Source organism: Esox lucius, chromosome 3, assembly GCF_011004845.1.
Source record: "Esox lucius isolate fEsoLuc1 chromosome 3, fEsoLuc1.pri, whole genome shotgun sequence".
NCBI lineage: Eukaryota > Metazoa > Chordata > Actinopteri > Esociformes > Esocidae > Esox > Esox lucius.
Genome location: NC_047571.1, coordinates 18725580 through 18745411, shown reverse-complemented (window position 1 = coordinate 18745411; position 19832 = coordinate 18725580). Strand labels below are relative to the sequence as shown.

General features: G+C 44.8%; 1 protein-coding gene across 4 annotated transcripts in view; it reads left to right on the top strand.

Moving 5' to 3' along the window:
- The window catches only part of dnm3b (dynamin 3b), a 25428-nt gene extending 5992 nt beyond the window's left edge, over positions 1-19436 (top strand). Inside the window, exons 5-22 of one of the 4 annotated variants that reach the window (XM_010890337.4) lie at positions 2995-3198; positions 3557-3655; positions 3846-4006; positions 4158-4300; positions 4476-4611; positions 4968-5035; positions 5254-5392; positions 5535-5621; positions 7020-7090; positions 7279-7330; positions 8940-9053; positions 14335-14444; positions 14811-14925; positions 15213-15218; positions 15755-15931; positions 16084-16307; positions 16454-16636; positions 16906-19436. In XM_010890337.4, the coding sequence (XP_010888639.1) occupies positions 2995-3198; positions 3557-3655; positions 3846-4006; positions 4158-4300; positions 4476-4611; positions 4968-5035; positions 5254-5392; positions 5535-5621; positions 7020-7090; positions 7279-7330; positions 8940-9053; positions 14335-14444; positions 14811-14925; positions 15213-15218; positions 15755-15931; positions 16084-16307; positions 16454-16636; positions 16906-16951 (2135 nt within the window). In that variant the 3' untranslated portion in view covers positions 16952-19436. Of the gene's footprint in view, positions 1-2994; positions 3199-3556; positions 3656-3845; positions 4007-4157; positions 4301-4475; positions 4612-4967; positions 5036-5253; positions 5393-5534; positions 5622-7019; positions 7091-7278; positions 7340-8939; positions 9054-14334; positions 14445-14810; positions 14926-15212; positions 15219-15754; positions 15932-16083; positions 16308-16453; positions 16637-16905 lie in introns of all 4 variants that reach the window. The other 3 variants (XM_010890318.4, XM_010890346.4, XM_010890327.4) reach the window with 3 other exon arrangements.
- The last annotated feature ends 396 nt before the right edge of the window (positions 19437-19832 follow it).

Genomic DNA, 19832 nt, shown 5'->3' with positions numbered 1-19832 from the left:
TAGGTCACTGTTCATTTTACAGAACCTTTGTTTTTGATTCAGAACCTAATATATCCCTATAAAAATGAAAATAAACAGAAATGGCATTGACAAAATTATTGACACCCTAGATTCAACATTTGGTAGAATAGCCTTTGGCCAAAATAACAGCAATTAAGCACTTATATAGTCATGGATGAACTTCCTGCGCTTCGCCCACTCTTCTTGTGGAAACTGCTCAGTTTCTCCCAGATTTGAAAGGTACACTGCTAATTGCAGATCTTTCCACAGTTTTCAATGGGACTGGATATGGACTCATTATTGGCCACTTCAGAACAGAATAGCGTTTTGGCTGAAACTGTTCCTGGGTGTTTTTTGAAGTGTGTTAGGGAAGACTCATGACCTTCGACAAAGACCCAACTTTCTAACACTGGGTTAGACATTGTGCTCCAGAATGCCAGGGGTGGCAAAGCAAGTGCAAACATCACTGAACCTCCTTTGCGTTTGCCTGTGCAGAAGGTGTTCTTTTCTTTCAAGGCTTCATTTCGTTTTCTGTAAACACACTATTTGGTCTCACATGATCACATGACATTGTCCCAGAAGAATTGTAACATGTCCAGATGCATTTTGGGAAATTGTAAAAGCATTGGGATCCTATTGTCTCCCATCATACAACACTCTTTCATTGAGTTGGTGACAGTATGATGCGAGTTAAGTCTTATTTTGTGTCTGACGGTGAGCTTGAATCTGTGTGGTAGTTGATCTAATGTGAGTTAAATTCCAAAGTAAAAGTACATCATCCTGCTTGACCTGCTAGGATTTCTTTCTGATAAAAGCTAAGATTTAATTAATGATTTCCATTTTTTGTGTTCTGATCACCTGCAAACAAAAGAAACACAGTTGATACCAAAATATGTTTTAATTTCAACACTTTTTTTTGTTGAAGAAATGGTGCGTTATTTAAGTAAAGTGCAAGGGTCAAATCTCAATACATTTGGCCTCGACTTTAGGACATATATATATTCTGTGATTACTGTGTTCATATATATACAGTATCTCACAAAAGTGAGTACACCCCTCACATTTTTGCAAATATTTGATTATATCTTTTCATGTGACAACACTGAAGAAATTACACTTTGCTACAATGTAAAGGAGTGAGTGTACAGCTTGCATAACAGTGTAAATTTGCTGTCCTCTCAAAATAACACAACACACAGACATTAATGTCTAAACCGCTGGCAACAAAAGTGAGTAAACCCTAAGTAAAAATGTCCAAATTGGGCCTAATTAGCCATTTTCCCTCCCCGGTGTCATGTGAATCATTAGTGTTACAAGGTCTCAGGTGTGAATGGGGAGCAGGTGTGTTAAATTTGGTGTTATCGCTCTCACACTCCCTCATACTGGTCACTGGAAGTTCAACATGGCACCTCATGGCAAATAACTCTCTGAGGGTCTGAAAAAAATAATTGTTGCTCTACATAAAGATGGCCTAGGCTATAAGAAGATTGCCAAGCCCCTGAAACTGAGCTGCAGCAGGGTGGCCAAGACCATAGTTTAACAGGACAGGTTCCACTCAGAACAGGCCTCGCCATGGTCGACCAAATAAGTTAAGTGCACATGCTCAGTGTCATATCCAGAGGTTGTCTTTGGGAAATGCAGAGGTCGAAGGGGTGGGGGGTCAGCCTGTCAGTGCTCAGACCATACGCCACACACTGCATCAAATTGGTCTGCATGGCTGTCGTCCCAGAAGGAAGCCTCTTCTAAAGATGATGCCCAAGAAAGCCCGCAAACAGTTGAAGCTGAAGACAAGCAGACTAAGGACATGGATTACTGGAACCATGTCCTGTGGTCTGATGAGACCAAAATAAACCTATTTGGTTCAGATGGTGTCAAGCGTGTGTGGCGGCAAACCGGTGAGGAGTACAAAGACAAGTGTCTCTTGCATACAGTCAAGCATGGTGGTGGGAGTGTCATGGCCTGGGGCTGCATGAGTGCTGCCGGCACTGGGGAGCTACAGTTCATTGAGGGAACCAGGAATGCCAACATGTACTGTGACATACATGATCCCCTCCCTTCGGATACTGGGCCGCAGGGCAGTATTCCAACATGATAACGACCCCAAACACACCTCCAAGATGACCACTGCCTTGCCAAAACCCTATTGAGCATCTGTGGGGCATCCTCAAATGGAAAGGTGGAGGAGCGCAAGGTCTCTAACATCCACCAGCTCCGTGATGTCATCATGGAGGAGTGGAAGAGGACTCCAGTGGCAACCTGTGAAGCTCTGGTGAACTCCATGCGCAAGAGGGTTAAGGCAGTGCTGGAACATGATGGTGGCCACACAAAATATTGACACTTTGGGCCCAATTTGGACATGTTTACTTAGGGGTTTACACACTTTTGTTGACTGCGGTTGAAACATTAATGTCTGTGTGTTGTGTTATTTCTAGGGGACAGCAAATGTACACTGTTATACAAGCTCTACACTCACTACTTCACATTGTAGCAAAATGTCATTTCTTCAGTGTTGTCACATGAAAAGATATAATCAAATATTTGCTAAAATGTGCACTCACTTCTGTGAGATACTGTATATATTAAACGCAGTACTCCATATGGAACATACACAGTACTCCATATGGAACATACACAGTACTCCATATGGAACATACACAGTACTCCATATGGAACATACACAGTACTCCATATGGAACATACACAGTACTCCATATGGAACATACACAGTACTCCATATGGAACATACACAGTACTCCATATGGAACATACACAGGACTCCATATGGAACATACACAGGACTCCATATGGAACATACACAGTACTCCATATGGAACATACACAGTACTCCATATGGAACATACACAGGACTCCATATGGAACATACACAGTACGCAGACACTCAGGTCTCCCTCCCTCTCTCTACCCCTGCTACTCAACCCGGTGTGGTCCGGTCATGTTCACTATGTGTCCTCCTGTCCCCCTGCTTGCCTGCAGTACTCAACTTGACACTCATCGACCTGCCAGGCATCACCAAGGTGCCAGTGGGCGATCAGCCGGCAGACATTGAGCAGCAGATCAGAGACATGATCATGCAGTTCATCTGCAGGGAGAGCTGTCTCATCCTAGCCGTCACCCCAGCCAACTCAGACCTGGCAAACTCAGACGCCCTCAAACTGGCCAAAGACGTGGACCCCCAGGGTAATACGTCGATCACTTTCTGTATTGTATGACAAGGTTAGCTGATATTTAAATGTATAACGCCACACACTGCTATTTCATTTTCTCATATTGTACATCCAGTGTTTAGACCCTCAGGCATTTCATGTTGGCAGCATTAATAGCAGTGTTTGGCATTATCCTTTTATCCGTGAATTCTTTGAACTCCAGCACCGGCTGAGGTTCCCTGGATGTGTGTATGTCTTACTACATTTAGCTGATGTTTTAAACACCTACCCAGGTGTTTAAAATGTGAGATCCTGCAGGCGTCCACCGTGAAGCCAGCCTTAAAGGCGAAATTTGTGTTTTTACTGAGTGACGTTTGCCCCCCTGACCCCAGGCCAACGGACCATAGGGGTGATTACCAAACTGGACCTGATGGACGAGGGAACAGATGCCAGGGAGGTGCTGGAGAACAAGCTGCTTCCCCTGAGGAGAGGTGAGACATCCTTTTCTGTTTTTTTTCTCTCCCTCTTGGTCTCATTCTCTCCATCTCGGTGTCAAGCGATATTTTTTATATCAGCGTTTAGATTTTCTCTTCGGGACTAATGTTTAGTTTCCATCAGGTTGTCTTATATCTCATTCATGTCTCCTCCATCATTCCACCGTCCAACCAACCCTTTTGCCAGGTTATATTGGAGTGGTGAACCGCAGTCAGAAGGACATTGATGGGAAGAAGGACATCAAGATGGCGATGGCTGCGGAGAGGAAGTTCTTTCTTACTCACCCTGCCTACAGACACATGGCCGATAAGATGGGCACCCCATGCCTGCAGAAAGTCCTCAACCAGGTACGCTAATGAACAGACTGCAGTGGCTTGCTAACGTTAGGCTGTTAAAGAGGTTCCTCTTCTACAGGTTATTGCCTCCTTTCTTCCTAGCCTAAAGGCTTGCAAAGCAACATTATGTCTAGGATCAATTTATTTGTGTGTGTTGCCATAGCAACTGACCAACCACATCCGTGACACGCTGCCGGCGTTCCGAAGCAAGCTGCAGACCCAACTCCTGGCTCTGGACAAGGAGGCCGAGGAGTACCGCGGATACCGCCCTGATGACCCGGGACGGAAGACGAAGCAACTGCTGCAGTGAGCCTGTCGACATGTTCTACACTTGAACAATCCATCAAGCTTTTGTCAAATTACTTTCAGCTCCGTTCCGCTCCGTTCAGCTCCGTTCAGCTCCGTTCAGCTTCGTTCAGCTCCGTTAAATACGGGAGCGTCCGAAATTTACGTTTTGAATTGTTGTTGTGTGTTTGTGTAGGATGGTTCAGCAGTTCTCAGTGGATTTTGAGAAGCGTATAGAGGGCTCAGGAGATCAGGTGGACACTGTGGAGCTGTCTGGTGGAGCAAAAATCAACCGCATCTTCCACGAGAGATTCCCCTTCGAACTGGTCAAGGTCAGACTGCTGGTTGATGCATATGTTGGTTCATGGGGTGCTAGATAACAAAAAAGCTCACCTTCTCTCTTGCATATCTTATTTCATAGGGTGCTAAACTAAAAAACGGTCTCTCATTCAGTCTCTCATTTCCTCTGATTCTGTCTCTTGACCTTTCTCTTTTATTCTCTCTCCTTCATTCTATGGCATCCTCTGTCATTTTTCTGTCATTCTTTCTGTCATTCTTTTTGTCTCTCTGTCAATCTCTGTCAATCTCTGTCACTCTCTGTAACTCTCTGTAACTCTCTTTCACTCTCTGTCATTCTGTCATAATCTCTGTCATTCTCTGTCACTCTCCGTCACTCTTTCTTTGCCAGATGGAATGTGATGACAAGGAGATGCGGAGGGAGATCAGCTACGCCATCAAGAACATCCACGGTATCAGGTGGGTGTTCAACTGTGATCATATGAAATTATTTCTGTTTATCACTCACACCTCCTGACTCTGTAGATCTTCCTTCCTCACTCAGTCATTCTCCATTCATTACACTACTTTCTCTCTGTCCCTTTGTTTCTATTACTCTCCACCTTTGTTTCTGTCTTTTTTTCTTTCTGTCTTTGTTTGTTTCTTTCGCTCAATCGCCATCTCTCTCTGTGTTGCAGGACTGGCCTGTTTACTCCAGACATGGCATTTGAGGCCATTGTTAAGAAGCAGATAGTGAAGATCAAGGAACCGTGCATTAAATGTGTAGACATGGTCATTCAGGAGCTGATCAATACTGTGCGCCAATGTACCAACAAGGTAACGTTTCATCTGTCAGTCAGTCATGTGTTTCAAATTGTATTATTTCCTAGGATGAACTGTAATAGAATGTGATGTGTGCTTTTGTTTGTTTGTGTGTGTGTGTCTTTGTGTGGGTGTGTGTTTTTGTGCGTGTTTTCAGCTGGATTGTTTTCCTAGACTGCGTGAGGAAACCGAGAGAATTGTGACCTCACACATCAGAGACAGAGAGAGCAAAGCAAAAGACCAGGTAACATCTACAACTTTGTCTCAAACACACACATACACAGGCTCATACACACAATAAAAATTATATTCAAATAACTTTTTGTTTCTGTGAGGGACCTTAATGGACGGTGATGAATCGTAGTTGTGACAAATAACAACGTACAACGCAAAAACAAGTAGACAACAAATGAACATTAGCATAGAAGCATTCTGTTGTATATTCTGTAAACAGAATAAAGAAATCAAATAAATCATCGGACACCTCTATACCTGTATCCAGAGGTCAGGCTATACTTGAGCAATAGGGCATGATGGGTAGTGGTATATAACCAGTATACCATTGCTCAGTGCAGCCTGGAGGAATGATTGATGTACATTAAACCTTTCCGTTGAAAGAACATGCATTGTTGACATTTTGAGTGAATGTGTTCAGTGTGTCTTTTAAAGGTGAGCTTGTTGTCGTTGTTGTTTCCTCGGTACTGGATTTGTAGACCTCCACTCGCTCAATGATCCGTTCATTAATCTCAACAACTGGGATGGTACTGTAGCTGCTGGTGTCTTCTCAAGTCAATGACAGACCTTTTCTATTTGTTACATTGAGATCTAGGTAGTTCTGACTATACCATTGCTGTGTCCATAATTACTGTGTGCTCTGTGTACGGAGTAAATAGCAGAGTTGAGAGGGAAGACCCTCCTGGTGATCCTGTGGAGCTCTGGAGGAGCTGCAGAGACTGTTGACTTTCTGACAAGCTGTTGTCTGTGTGTCAGAAAGGATGGAGAGGACCCCAAACAAATGAGATGGGGATTGATATTCAGGTTTTGGTGCTTTTGACTCATTAAGCGAGGCTGGATTGTATTAAAGGAACTGAAGATATCTATAAATCCCATCCTGATGTACTACACGTCTTTTGCTTCTCTAGGTGGTTGTTGGCACAATGCAATAGAGACAAGACCGAGTCATCAACCCCCAGGTGTACACCTCCTTTTGTAGCCGGGGAGAACCAGCCTTTCAAAGCTCTTCATCAGTAAAGATGACAAAACCTATAGTGGGCTAGTCTTTTCGGCAGGTGGGGTTCCTCTGGACACATATGTTCTGCCAGAGAGAGGTTACAAATCTCACTGAAAACACCAGACAGTTGCTTATAACAACCCTTTAGCACACCGCACCTAATGTCTGGCACAGATGCTTTCCATTTTCTGACCACTTTCTTCCTGTTGTAGTTTGGTGCCATAGGCTGGGATTAGACATATGGTAATATGCAATACTAAAGAGTGTACTTCGTGAGAACCAAGAGGGAAAAACACATACACAATGCAAATAACCTGTTTGCATACAATTATTAACCGTGATCTAGTGACACTCCACTATTAATTCAGCATCCGTCCATTGTTGACCAAATCCTTCTTTGTCCAACTACAGGTGTTGCTGCTTATCGATGTCCAGCTCTCATACATCAACACTAACCATGAGGACTTCATCGGCTTCGCTAAGTAAATTACCGACAAGGCCTGCTTTAATGACCAGCCGAAATGGAGTGTGAATACCTGCAGACAGACCTGTCTATGCCTTTTAGCCTTTCTTTGGCACTAATGTTCTCTCCTCTCTGTCTGCTTCTGTCTGTTTCTCTACCTGTCTGTTTCTCTGCCTGTCTGTCTTTCTGTCTGTCTGTTCTCCATAGTGCACAGCAGAGCAGCAAGCAGAGTAATAAGCAGAGTAGTGCTGTCAACCAGGTGAGCCAGGTGAGATGTGGTGGAGGATCTGAACTACCACAAACAGACACACTCACATTCATGTTAGAGGCGTTGTTAGAGACGCTATCATTCATTCGTACACACGGTATGTATACAACTGCACACTATACATACATTATTACCTGTGTTGCACCATTTTACATTTCATGTTGATTTGGGGGACCTTTTAATGTGTATTTTTCAGTTGGCACTTTTGTCAGGATGTTTTAAGCTCTCTGTACCTTCATCACCGTGTTTGAACCCCTTTCTATGTCGTCAAGGTGCCCCCATGCATTTCATCCCAAACCCTTAGTGAGAGTCTGAGGCGCCCAGTTTTGGGTGTCTGCTCTGGTTGGTGAGTATCACTCGGTGGGGATAGGGTTGTTCTTCATGTCCATCGAGGGAGGTTCCTTCTTGTGGCAATGTTGATAGTGCAGCAGTTTATAGCTTTTTGAGCTTTAGCCAGGGTATGCTAACTTTAGCCAAGGTATGCTAACACCCACTTTCACACGGATCATTGGTTATTGGTCAGTCAATACATACAGTTCCGGTCAGATGTTTGGACACACTTACCCATAACTTTTGACTGGTAGCGTATGTCAAATAGTTTCAAATTCTTGCCAGCTTTACTATTAAACTAATACTTAATATATACAGTATGCTCCAAGCTAAATGAAGTACACCTCAAGTATTGGAATGTATATGCCATGACATATTTGGTGTGGCAGGTTCTAGAAGTGAGTTTGTGTCCAGACTTGATACCCAAATAACGTGGTACCCCAGGTGTTTAACGGCCCACTTCCTTCCTCTTTCAGGCCTCCTCTCCTCCTGCCTCAGGCCTGATTGTAAGAGTAACAGCTTACATTACCACATTACCTCATCCCTTTGACCACAGGGGGTTACCAGTCACAATCAGCCTCCCACTACAAATGGTGTTGGAAAAATGATTTGTGCCGAGGCTCAACAAAAAACTTTCTGAATATGCTTTTCGGGTAACCCCCTTAGTGGTTCAGGGTTGTCCTAAATAAATAGTCATTGGACACTCTGACAGCCACTGGCTTGTTGTGTGCCCAGGCTGGTTTACCCACCTAACACAATGGACACTGGTGTAGCACTAATGCTATGATGCTAATGCTATGATGCTAATGCTATGATGCTAATGCTGTGTGTTTGACGATGCAATGAAGCACTTCTTCTTAACGTCGTGACACAGATGCGTGTTTGTTGTCTGTCACCACAGTGCCTTGTTGTGCCTGGAGACTGTCACCCATCTGAACTACACCGTCACAAGTTCTGCTCTCATTACCCAGAAATGATACACGCTGAAGACATCATCGATTCACTTGGAGACACAACACACTTTCTCATTGCATTTGTTTATTAATTCATCCACTTTTGTGCATTAATTGGTTTGGGTACAGTAGTCTGCCACTCCCAGACAGAATGGGGTTGAATGGGCTGCAGTGGGTGACGATTCCATGTGGACATAACACGTCTTCAGTACTTTAACCTCTCACTCGATTCTCTTTGGAAATCACTCGCTCACCAACACTATGACACCGTCTCTAATCCTCGGACCTCTAACCTCTGCACCCTGCCCTCTCTACAGGTCATCCGTAAGGGCTGGCTGACCATCAACAATATCAGCATCATCAAAGGGGGCGCTAAAGAGTACTGGTTCGTGCTGACCGCTGAGAGTCTGTCTTGGTTCAAGGACGATGAGGTGAGTTAGATGGATGCAGTAGTCAGTCACGGTAAGGTTGCAGGTGATGGCAGATGGGAACACCAGTTCCCTCAAATACAGACCTGCTTTCTGTTTAATGTCTGGCAGAAAGAAGAACACAGTGAACAAATAGTAGAACATTCACACCTCTGTATATGCACTTTTAATCTCATGCCAGTTCCCATGTCATAAGTATTTTATCCAATATCTCTCTAGAGGGAGTAATATAAACCAGACCTACTGACTATCCACTGACTCCACGTCGGTGCCCCATTGGCTCATAAGTGGCATACGTGCTTCACTTACAATGCACGGTGCTCCTTGATTGGCTGTGTGTTGCGTCCATCATAGCTTGGCGGGCTGGTGTCTGTCTGCCTGTCTGTGCCTGCTGTACAGGTTCCAGGAAGTTCTGCACAGCAAGTGTAGACAGGCAGACACACGGCAACTCCCGGTGTCAGCCGTTCACGGGTCAGCAGATGACCTCATCACATAGGTCATAGTTGATTGCGTTACAGGCAGTGTGCATGGTTCAAATCCTCCATATACAGTGTGTGGTCAATACACAACAACAATACCGTACATTAAGGTGTTTTATAACACCTCCTCTCTCTTTCTTTCTGTCTCCCTCTCTTTGTCCATTTTTTTGTCCCCCCTCCTCTTTTTGTTTCTCTTTCTCTCCCTCCACCTCTCCTCTCTCTCCACTGGGAGTTAAGGCATTTGGTTTTCTTTCGCACAATTGGAACCATCCCAAATCACTCACATGAAAACGCACACATCTAAACACATCAGTGCGTATGCATTAGCTTTATAACGCATGATGGATGGTTAATAATGAACTAAAATAGTTAAAACAGTTGTTTTATGAATCTATGAAATTCAACAACAAAAAATCTTTTTTTGGTGTATTTATTCTACAAACACACACGCGCATGCACGCGCACACACACACACATACACACACACACACACACACACACACACACACTGCCCCCCCATCCCCAACCCCCGCCCATTTCTTGGTGCAGTTGCCAGTTGCTCTGGAACTGAACACATTCTTGGCAGGAATATCACAAGTAATCCAAACAGCCTCCAATGATTCAGTGGGGAGAAACCCCCCATTAAATGGCAATATTCCTCCCTCTCTGTCTCTGAACCCAATACCCCTTCATTATCTAAACCGCAAATCACCAATACAAATCTACAGCCACCCCCAATATTGCAGTTGTAGTGTTCCTAAGACCATCTAGCTAATCCTAGTGTCTGTACTACACCCATCACTGATACTGTTTCCCTAGACAGTATTCAAACTCCAATACAGTCAGTTAACCCAACAAAACCACAGTGTCACAGAGGTCCCCTTAACACCATCCTCCACCAAACGCCCCAAACTCCCTGACCACTAGGCCTCTCCCTTATCAGCTAAATGATATGTGTGCTGCTTGCCCTGTATTGGGACATTATCCAGACCAAATGCCACATTATAATTAAATTAACTAGTATTATACATCTGAGTTTCACTGTATATTCCGGCAACATATAGTTAGTGTAGCTCCCCCAACCCAACATGAAATACTGTATTTTGTTCTGTTTGGACCAGGGGTTGGATGGATGGACTGACCACTGTTCTTTGCCTGGCTGTGTCTGATTCTATGGAACCTTTGCTGCTGCTCCCTCCCCCATATACTGCATTAGTTAGGGCTGCATTCTTTGTGCAGAGATATTGGAGCCTACAGATTTCTACTGCTGGTGTACTCTATTTTTACTACGTTTTAAGTACATTACAACACATTGGTCTAAGATTAGGATTAGGACCGTTTTTTTTCTTCTTCTTTTTGGCATAGGTATTTTCTTTAGGAAAACGATGATATACATTCATTGCATGAAGTAAAAAAGAAGTTTTAAAAAATGCAGTCATAATATTCAGTAAGTACACGTAAGATGGCCTAGTGAGAACCGATACCCGGCAGACATTAGAGACGACAGATTATAGAGAGGGTTGTGGTGGAGCCCATCAATGTAACCTTGTTGAAAGCCAATGTTTCCACTCAGAGAAGAGGCTTCCCTGCCCAGTCTAACCAATGTGCAGACTACTGTACACCAGTGTGATAATGAACAGGTAGTCTGAACACTGGGAGGACGGAGCCGGACAGGCAGACAGTCATTCCGTGGGCAGCAGGGTTGCGGATTGGCTTGTCTTCCTCCTCATCCTCCTCCATTTTGGCATCAAGAAGTAGGCATCCCCCTCTCAAACACCCAAAACCTCGTTTCACCTGTCAGCGTCAACTCTCCTCTCCCCCATCTCTGTTGTTTCTTTGTTTGTTTGTTGTGTTGTGGGGTGTCGCTTCCTTTCGCGGTCCGTTCGGGTCATGCCGGCCATGCAGAGTATCCAGGCTTGACGTGGCACATTCACTCAGACGACCGACCGGGACAGACTGGCTGAGCACTCAGGGAGGGGATATGACAAAAAAGAGAGAGGTTTACAGAGAGGGAGGGAAAAAGACTGAGATGGAGGAAAAGGGAGGGACCCGTGTGACCATATATGGCTTGGACTGACCCCTTGGGGAATACAGCGTAGAAAAGTCTGCAAACTTTCTTGTTTTCTACTCATCCCCTTGTCTTTTACCTAGGGACATCCTAGTATCTCTCAGCAAGGGGTCAGATTTAGGCACCACTGTTGAAATGTTTTTTTTTCTAAATTTGTCGCTTTGTTTAATCTTCAGGTCTCTCTTTCTTCACTCTGGACGTTCTTCCTCTCACTCCTTCCCTCTTTCTCTTACTCGCTGTCTCTATGTGCTGTTAAGCGGTACCAGATGTTGAGTCTTAACGCCAGGCTGTCATTTAATCTCTCTCGCTCTCTCCCTCTGGCTCACTTGCTCTCTATCTCTCTCACTCTCTCTCTCGCTCCCCAAAAAATCAGACAGGAAGTGGGCCCCTCTGGAATGGAAAGAAGAAATATTGAAGGAATAAGAGGGGGAGGGATGATAGAGGGAAAGAGAGAATGTGGATGAGGAGTTTGGGAGGGGTGAGGATGAATAGGGTGGGGGGGGGGATATATGGACTGTGGGCTAGAGAATGTGACTGCACTGTTAACTCTTGTCTTTGACTAGTATCCACATTTGCAACCTTGACTTTCTCGTGCACACTGTTCACACTGCAGCACATTCCCAGAGTCCCCTGTGCTCCTCCACATCTGTATTTCCTCTTTCTTTACCGGAGCCAGGTTTCCTCCGGCCCCACCTCCCCCTCACTTACAAACGTACCGTGGAGAATGACTGTGTCTTGACCCACACACTAATGACTACCACATGTAGTCTCCCCCTCCGCAACCTCCCTCTCCTCCCCCGTGCTACCTCCCACTTTTCATTCTTCCTCCCGTCATTCCCGTTCCCCTCTCTCTTCCCCTCTGGGCTCCACCAGCCTTTCTTCCCCTCTGGGCTCCCTTACGTCTTCTCTGTCTCCTGGGCTCCCCCAAACTTCTCTCTACCCTCCACTCATCTTTCCACGTTCTCCTTCTCGCCCTTACTCCCTGGATTATCATCCAACTCAAAATCGAACCCGAACAAGAGACCCAATCTACCACACAGAGATCATAGAAGAAGTGTACATTACCCCTAATATTGACCTTTGCATTTGCTTACAGGATCTCACAAAAGTGAGTACACCCCTCACATTTTTGCAAATATTTGATTATATCTTTTCATGTGACAGCACTGATGAAATGACACTTTGCTACAATGTAAAGTAGTGAGTGTAGAGCTTGTATAACAGTGTACATTTTCTGTCCCCTCAAAATAACTCAACACACATCCATCAATGTCCAAACTGCTGGCAACAAAAGTGAGTATACCCCTATTATTTTCAATATTTTGTGTGGCCACCATCATGTTCCAGCTCTGCCTTAACCCTTTTGGGCATGGAGTTCACCAGAGCTTCACAGGTTGCCACTGGATTCTTCTTCCACTCCTCCATGACAACATCACGGAGCTGGTGGATGTTAGAGACATTGAGCTCCTCCACCTTTCCATTTGAGGATGCCCCACAGATGCTAAATAGGGTTTAGGTCTGGATACATGCTTGACCAGTCCATCACCTCAGCTTCAGGCAGTTGTCGTCTTGGAGGTGTGTTTGGGGTCGTTATCATGTTGGAATACTGCCCTGCGGCCCAGTCTACAAAGGGAGAGGATCATGCTCTGCTTCAGTATGTCACAGTACATGTTTGCATTCATGGTTCCCTCAATGAACTGTCGCTCCCCAGTGCCGGCAGCACTCATGCAGCCCCAGGCCATGACACTCCCACCACCATGCTTGACTGTAGACAAGACACACTTGTCTTTGTACTCCTCACAGGGTTGCCGCCACACACGCTTGACACCATCTGAACCAAATAGGTTTATTTTGGTCTCGTCAGACCACAGGACATGGTTCCAGTAATCCATGTCCTTAGTCTGCTTGTCTTCAACAAACTGTTTGCGGGCTTTCTTGGGCATCATCTTTAGAAGAGGCTTCCTTCTGGGACGACAGCCATGCAGACCAGTTTGATGCAGTGTGTGGCATATGGTCTGAGCACTGACAGGCTGACCCCACACCCCTTCAACCTCTGCAGCAATGCTGGCAGCACTCATACATCTATTTCCCAAAGACATCCTCTGGATATGACGCTGAGCTTGTGCACTCAACTTCTTTGGTCGACATGGCAAGGCTTGTTCTGAGTGGAACCTGTCCTGTTAAACTGCTATATGGTCTTGGCCACCGTGCTGCAGCTCAGTTTCAGGGTCTTGGCAATCTTCTTATAGCCTAGGCCATCTTTATGTAGAGCAACAATTCTTTTTTTCAGATCCTCAGAGAGTTCTTTCCATGAGGTGCCATGTTGAACTTCCAGTGACCAGTATGAGGGAGTGTGAGAGCGATGACACCAAATTTAACACACCTGCTCCCCATTCACACCTGAGACTTTGTAACACCAACGAGTCACATGACACCGGAGAGGGAAAATGGCTAATTGAAAATGTGGACATTTTCATTAAGGGGTGTACCCCAGCGGTTTGGACATTAATGGCTGTGTGTTGTGTTATTTAGAGGGGACAGCAAATCTACACTGTTATGCAAGCTGTACACGCACTACTTTACATTATTGCAAAGTGTAATTTCTTCAGTGTTGTCACATGAAAAGATATAATCAATTATTAGCAAAAAATGTGAGGGTTGTACTCACTTTTGTGAGATGCTGTATATGTAATGGACAAACCTGCTGATGTCTCCTCTCTTTCTGTGTCATTCTCAGGAGAAGGAGAAGAAATACATGCTCCCTCTGGACAACCTGAAGGTGCGCGATGTGGAGAAAGGCTTTATGTCCAGCAAGCATGCCTTTGCCATCTTCAATACAGAGCAAAGGTCTGGATCCAGACAGATACATCCTAACAGTGTTGCTTTTAATTTTGTAGCACGTTAGGAAACAAACGGTTTTCTTTGGCTGTCCCTAAAGAGGTATAACCCAGGAATGCTAATTGGAAACAAAACATTCTGTGGGGATAGCTGAATAAAACCTTTAGGTTCCGGACAGCTTTATTTTTAAAGTAGACTTTTACATAAAATATTCCAGTCTGAATATTGCCTAATAATAATGGCCTGTAGAGGGAGACAGGAACTAGAGAGGTTGGAAGGCTTGCTGACTTACGCTTCATTTTACATCCTCGGCCTTGACCCCTATGATGAACTGGAAGCAGTGTAACTAACTTCTTCTTGTGTTGGGTCTGACAGGAATGTATACAAGGACAACCGTTTCCTTGAGCTAGCCTGTGACACCCAGGATGAGGTGGACAGTTGGAGGGCTTCTCTTCTGCGTGCTGGAGTCTACCCTGAAAGATCTTCTAATGTGAGTGAACCTGTACTGGCCGTCAGAGTGGGGCTAAATTCCATTCCAACTCAGCCTTTTCACTGAATTGAAGCGCAATTGATCCCAACACAAATGCCCATCCCTGGAATACCACATTAGTGTCAGTCAATCTGCCCTGGTTATTCTGTTCCATATTACCATGACTGTCCACCGCTCACGTCTCATGCTACACTACTGTTACATTATACCCATCGTACCCTTTCCAAATGAAGCCATTTTACCTCCTTTTATTTTCCTTCTCTCCATCGGTCTCTTTCTTGGAAAAGATTGATGTAAGTGTAAAGATGAAGATGCTAGTCATAGTAGATATAGGCTACATCTGGTTGATATCCTACATTTTATAGAATGCCTTGCTAAATAATTTTTATAAGACTGTCTTAAAGATGCATTCTGTACGTTTTGGCCGCTAGTAGTACATGTGGCACTCTTGATCCAAAACAGGTCCTTGAAAACGATGTACTAGGTCATGTTGTGTATGTGCCAATATCTGCCCCATGTCATCAAAACCAGTCACTTTTAAAACTGGAGTGTCATGGCTGACTGAGATTATACACATATAAACAACACATTACACATCCAGCCCAAAACAAAAGGTTTAAAAATTGTTTGTTATTCGCAAAAATCACAGAGTCATCTTTAAGGTTGCTGCTGTACAGAGATGTGTGATTTCTGTGTGTAATAAAAAGCACTAATTATGCTTGTCATCGGTCAGTGGTTTGCAAAGGAGCTTTTTGCATATGAATATACAAGCCACAAGTTTATACTGCTAAATACAGGAATGTTGAAACTCAAAGCTCTCTTCACCCAGGTGGAGAGTGAGGGGGGCAGCTCTTCGTCCACATCCCAGGACAACTTCTCCATGGACCCTCAGCTGGAGCGCAAGGTGGAGACCATCCGCAACCTGGTGGAGTCCTACATGGCCATCGTCAACAAGTGCATCCGTGACCTCATGCCAAAGACCATCATGCATCTTATGATCACTAATGTAAGGCACCTCTGCTCCTACAGGGGTCCTTTGCACCAGGACAGCTAAATCAAACAGGCCGGGCTGTTGTGTGGCAATTAAAACCATTACTGTAACGAAGACATTAAAACCACATCGGAATGGCTGATTGACTGGTCAACTCTCTCCTCCAGGTTAAGGACTTCATCAATGCAGAGTTGCTTGCGCAGCTGTACTCTGCCGGGGACCAGGGGGCACTGATGGATGAGTCTCAGGAGCAGGTCCAGAGGAGGGACGAGGTCCTCAGGACCCACCAGTCCCTGAAGGAGGCCCTAGCCATCATAGGAGACATCTCCACCTCCACCATCTCCACCCCTATGCCTCCGCCTGTGAACGACTGGCGCAGTGGAAGCAACAGGTAGGCAACCTCCTGGTAGCAGTCTGGATGGTGACCTCTAGACTCTAGATACTAACCGTGATGTGAGGGAGGAAAAAAGTGAAGCCTATGATATCTGGAATGTCTGGAATGTGTAACACCCAACTACCCCACCTCTTCCCCCCCAGGTCACCTCCAACCAGCCCCACTGGTTCCAGGAGGATGTCATCAGGCCAGCGCCCCAGTCCTGGAGGAGGGCGAGGGGCTCCACCTCCTCCCAACCGCCCAGGACCACTGGGGCCATTCAACAACAGTGCTGACAGTCCCCAGGTTCCCAGCCGCCCCAACAGGGCTCCTCCCAGCATCCCCAGGTGAGGCCAGGCCAAGGCATCCTATTCCGCCTACATCCTGTTGTTGACAAAAACCACTTCCACATTCAGGATGGCACTCTGATCCTCTGTAGTCACTGTTTCTCTTTTAACGCCTGTTCTATGCTAGAGCTAACTGCCTGTTTTTAACCCTTCGACTTCTTCTTCGACTTAACTCTCTACTTCTCTTCTCTTTCTCTTACTCTTTTTGTTCTCCCTTTCGGTCCCACTTTGGCCTCTAAACATTACTACCCTCCCTTCCTGTCCCCCAGTCGACGACCTCCTCCTTCTCCAACAAGAAATATTCCTCCATCATAAGCATCCAGAAGGGCTTGTGATCTCATCTGGGCCTAGTGCTCATTCAACTAATCTTCTAGCGCTCGCCCTTCCCTTTGCCATCCTCTCACCCTCCTCATCCTTTCCTGTAACATCCTCTATCATCCCCAAGCCCCTCTGCTGTTTATCCTTGGTCTCTCACTAGTGCAGACACAGAAATATGTGCCGTCTGACCTCACGCCAGGTGACCATCGATGTCCATGTATCTGTGTACAGTATGGTGCTTGTCTTGTGGTGTATCTATCTGTATGTGCGCTTGTTCTCACTTCCGGTGCAGATTTGCATAGCAGATCCGGTTCCGACTGAGTTCCAGCCCCTAGAACCTACGTCACCCTTAACTAGAACCAGGGGTGAAAGTAGATCAAATTTCTTACGGGTACAAAATAATTTATTGGTATAATAGTATTACATAGACCATTACATAAATCTAATACATATTCTTCTAGTAGCCTCTGATCTCTGGCCGATTTGTCACATATCCTTGATCGTGTATTACCTTGTATTACCTATAAACACGACCTGCCATGATTTGTTTTTATCCAGTTGTCAAACCTGTGCATGTTTTTATACTCTCCAGATAATTCCAGCATCCAAACAGTGCACTGCGCACCTGTAATTTAAAGGATGGAGTGTTACAAAACATTTCTGAAACTGTAATAACATGAATGACATTACATTTCGGTGACTGTCAACAGGACCACAACACCTGTAGTCTGAAATTGATGCGTCCACTGTATGCTGTATACGCTCATCTCCGTCTTGGCCACTAGAACACATTTGTGGGCATACCCTTCTGCCCTTTCAAGTCAATTTGCTCATGTTCATGCATCTGACATGGGCTAATGTTAAATAGCGGTGTAGTATTTCCTTATAGCATTTTGGGGGCATTTCCTGGTAGTTATTGTGATGACTTGTTACCAGTATGGCCAACCCCCGCTATTTTATTTGCCGGGACTCCGTACCTGACCGTACCGGCGTACTTTCACCCCTGCCTAGATCCCGTAGAAGCCCACGTTGCCCTTCGCCCACCTCCACCCACCTCCACCTGCTGCTTCTGTTACTATCTATGCTCAGCAGTGGCACGGCCCCACCCATGACAAAATGCAGCATGGCACATAGGCTACTTTTATTGCATGTTTGTGTGTGTTTCTGTTTGTGTGCGTGTGGGAAGGGGAATAATCTGCCTATATATAGGCCCAGTTGGTTTTTAGTATTATATAATATATATTGTACAACAGCCCCTTCCTATGTGTTATTGGCTAGGTGTTCTCTTAGAGATGAAAGGACGTTTTAGTGTAGTGACTGTGTGCGTGGGTGTGTGCATGTTTGTGTGTGTGTGTGTGCGTGTGTGGGTTTGCTGATGTGTGTGTGCGTGTGTGTGAGTGTGTGCCAACGTGTGTGCATGGATTATCCGTCTGCATGTTTGTTGATGTTTGAGTTGTATTTGTTTTCATGGTCCAAGCTGTTAATAAATCAAGACCCTTGAGAGTCATTTGATGTTGGATTATGGTGTGATTTGTTCCTGTGTTGTGGTAGCAGCAGCCAAGACACATACCGCCAAGGCTGAGGATAGACACCAACAGTGTATTATTCAGAATACATAAACCAGCCTCAACACATGCACTTAACCCTGTCAACGGCGTCTGGTATGCCTGTATTGCTGTTTTACTGTTCAAGTGGCGATCCTCCTCACACCTTTAGGCTCAAACTCACAGAGGCTGGCTGGAGAGATGGAGGGAAGGGAAGTATTCCTGAAACAAAGAGACAATGAGAAGTATACAGATATGACTTCCTACAGTTTCGGACAGATGGACATATCCCTGTGTGAGAACATGATAACATTTTGAATTTAGCTTTTATCTTCAGGATTCAGCCCCCCCCCCCCCCCCCCCGTGTTCATGACAGATCACAGGCTGCTTTAGAAATGTCTCCATGTGTAACACATATCTTCTTACTCACCTCCTCTCCCCCTCATCTCCCTCCACCTCTCCAGTCCTGAGTCCAGTCAGCTAGTGTGCCAGTTTAAGGTGGATTTGTCTAACATGCTCTCTGTCAGTTATTAAGTGTGTATATGTGTGGGCCAGTCCTACTTTGAAACTGTGTTCTCTTGTATATACATACGTACATAGGTATTAATAATGAATAGGGAAATGTTGACTATAATGAACCTGTTACAATCTAGCGCTTGTTCTCTCAATGTCCCTAGTATTACCATGCTCTACTTCTCTATCTGGAAATTAGACTGCCTCAGTGGCACGAGTTACAAGTCTGTATTGCCAAAGCTAATTGTAGAAAGGAGATCATATAATATAAAGCAGAACATCAACAAATGTGGTTCCCATTTATGAAAGTATATTGTCTGTGCAAGGATATAGATAGATATAACAATTTGGGAATTGAATTGCCACATCAGTGGTTCTTTTCTTTCTGTGTCTGTATCTCTCTTCAATAAACAATTTCCCTCTCACTTTGTCTTTTCCCGCGTCTTTTCTCTTCAAAATGTGTTTCCCTGAGCAGCCATACATGGCAAACCATCTGCCATTTTCAAGGACATTTACAAATTAAACATCACACAGTACTAAGTGGGTTTGTTTTAAATGTATTAGATAGTGTTGATAGTCACACAGTAAACTAATTTGCCCAGAAGGTGGTGCTAGTTAGCGTGCCATAACTGCCTACAATGTTTCATTGGGCCAATAAAACACATCCTTCCATCACTTCTGTTTTTTCGTCATGACATAGGCTACAGGTTTACAGTAAATACCTTCCCAGACACCTCTGCATCAATATACTGTTGTATATCTGCATGATATATTGTTGAAAGCTCAGACTTGTGTCAATTACCCACTCCTACAGTGTTCAT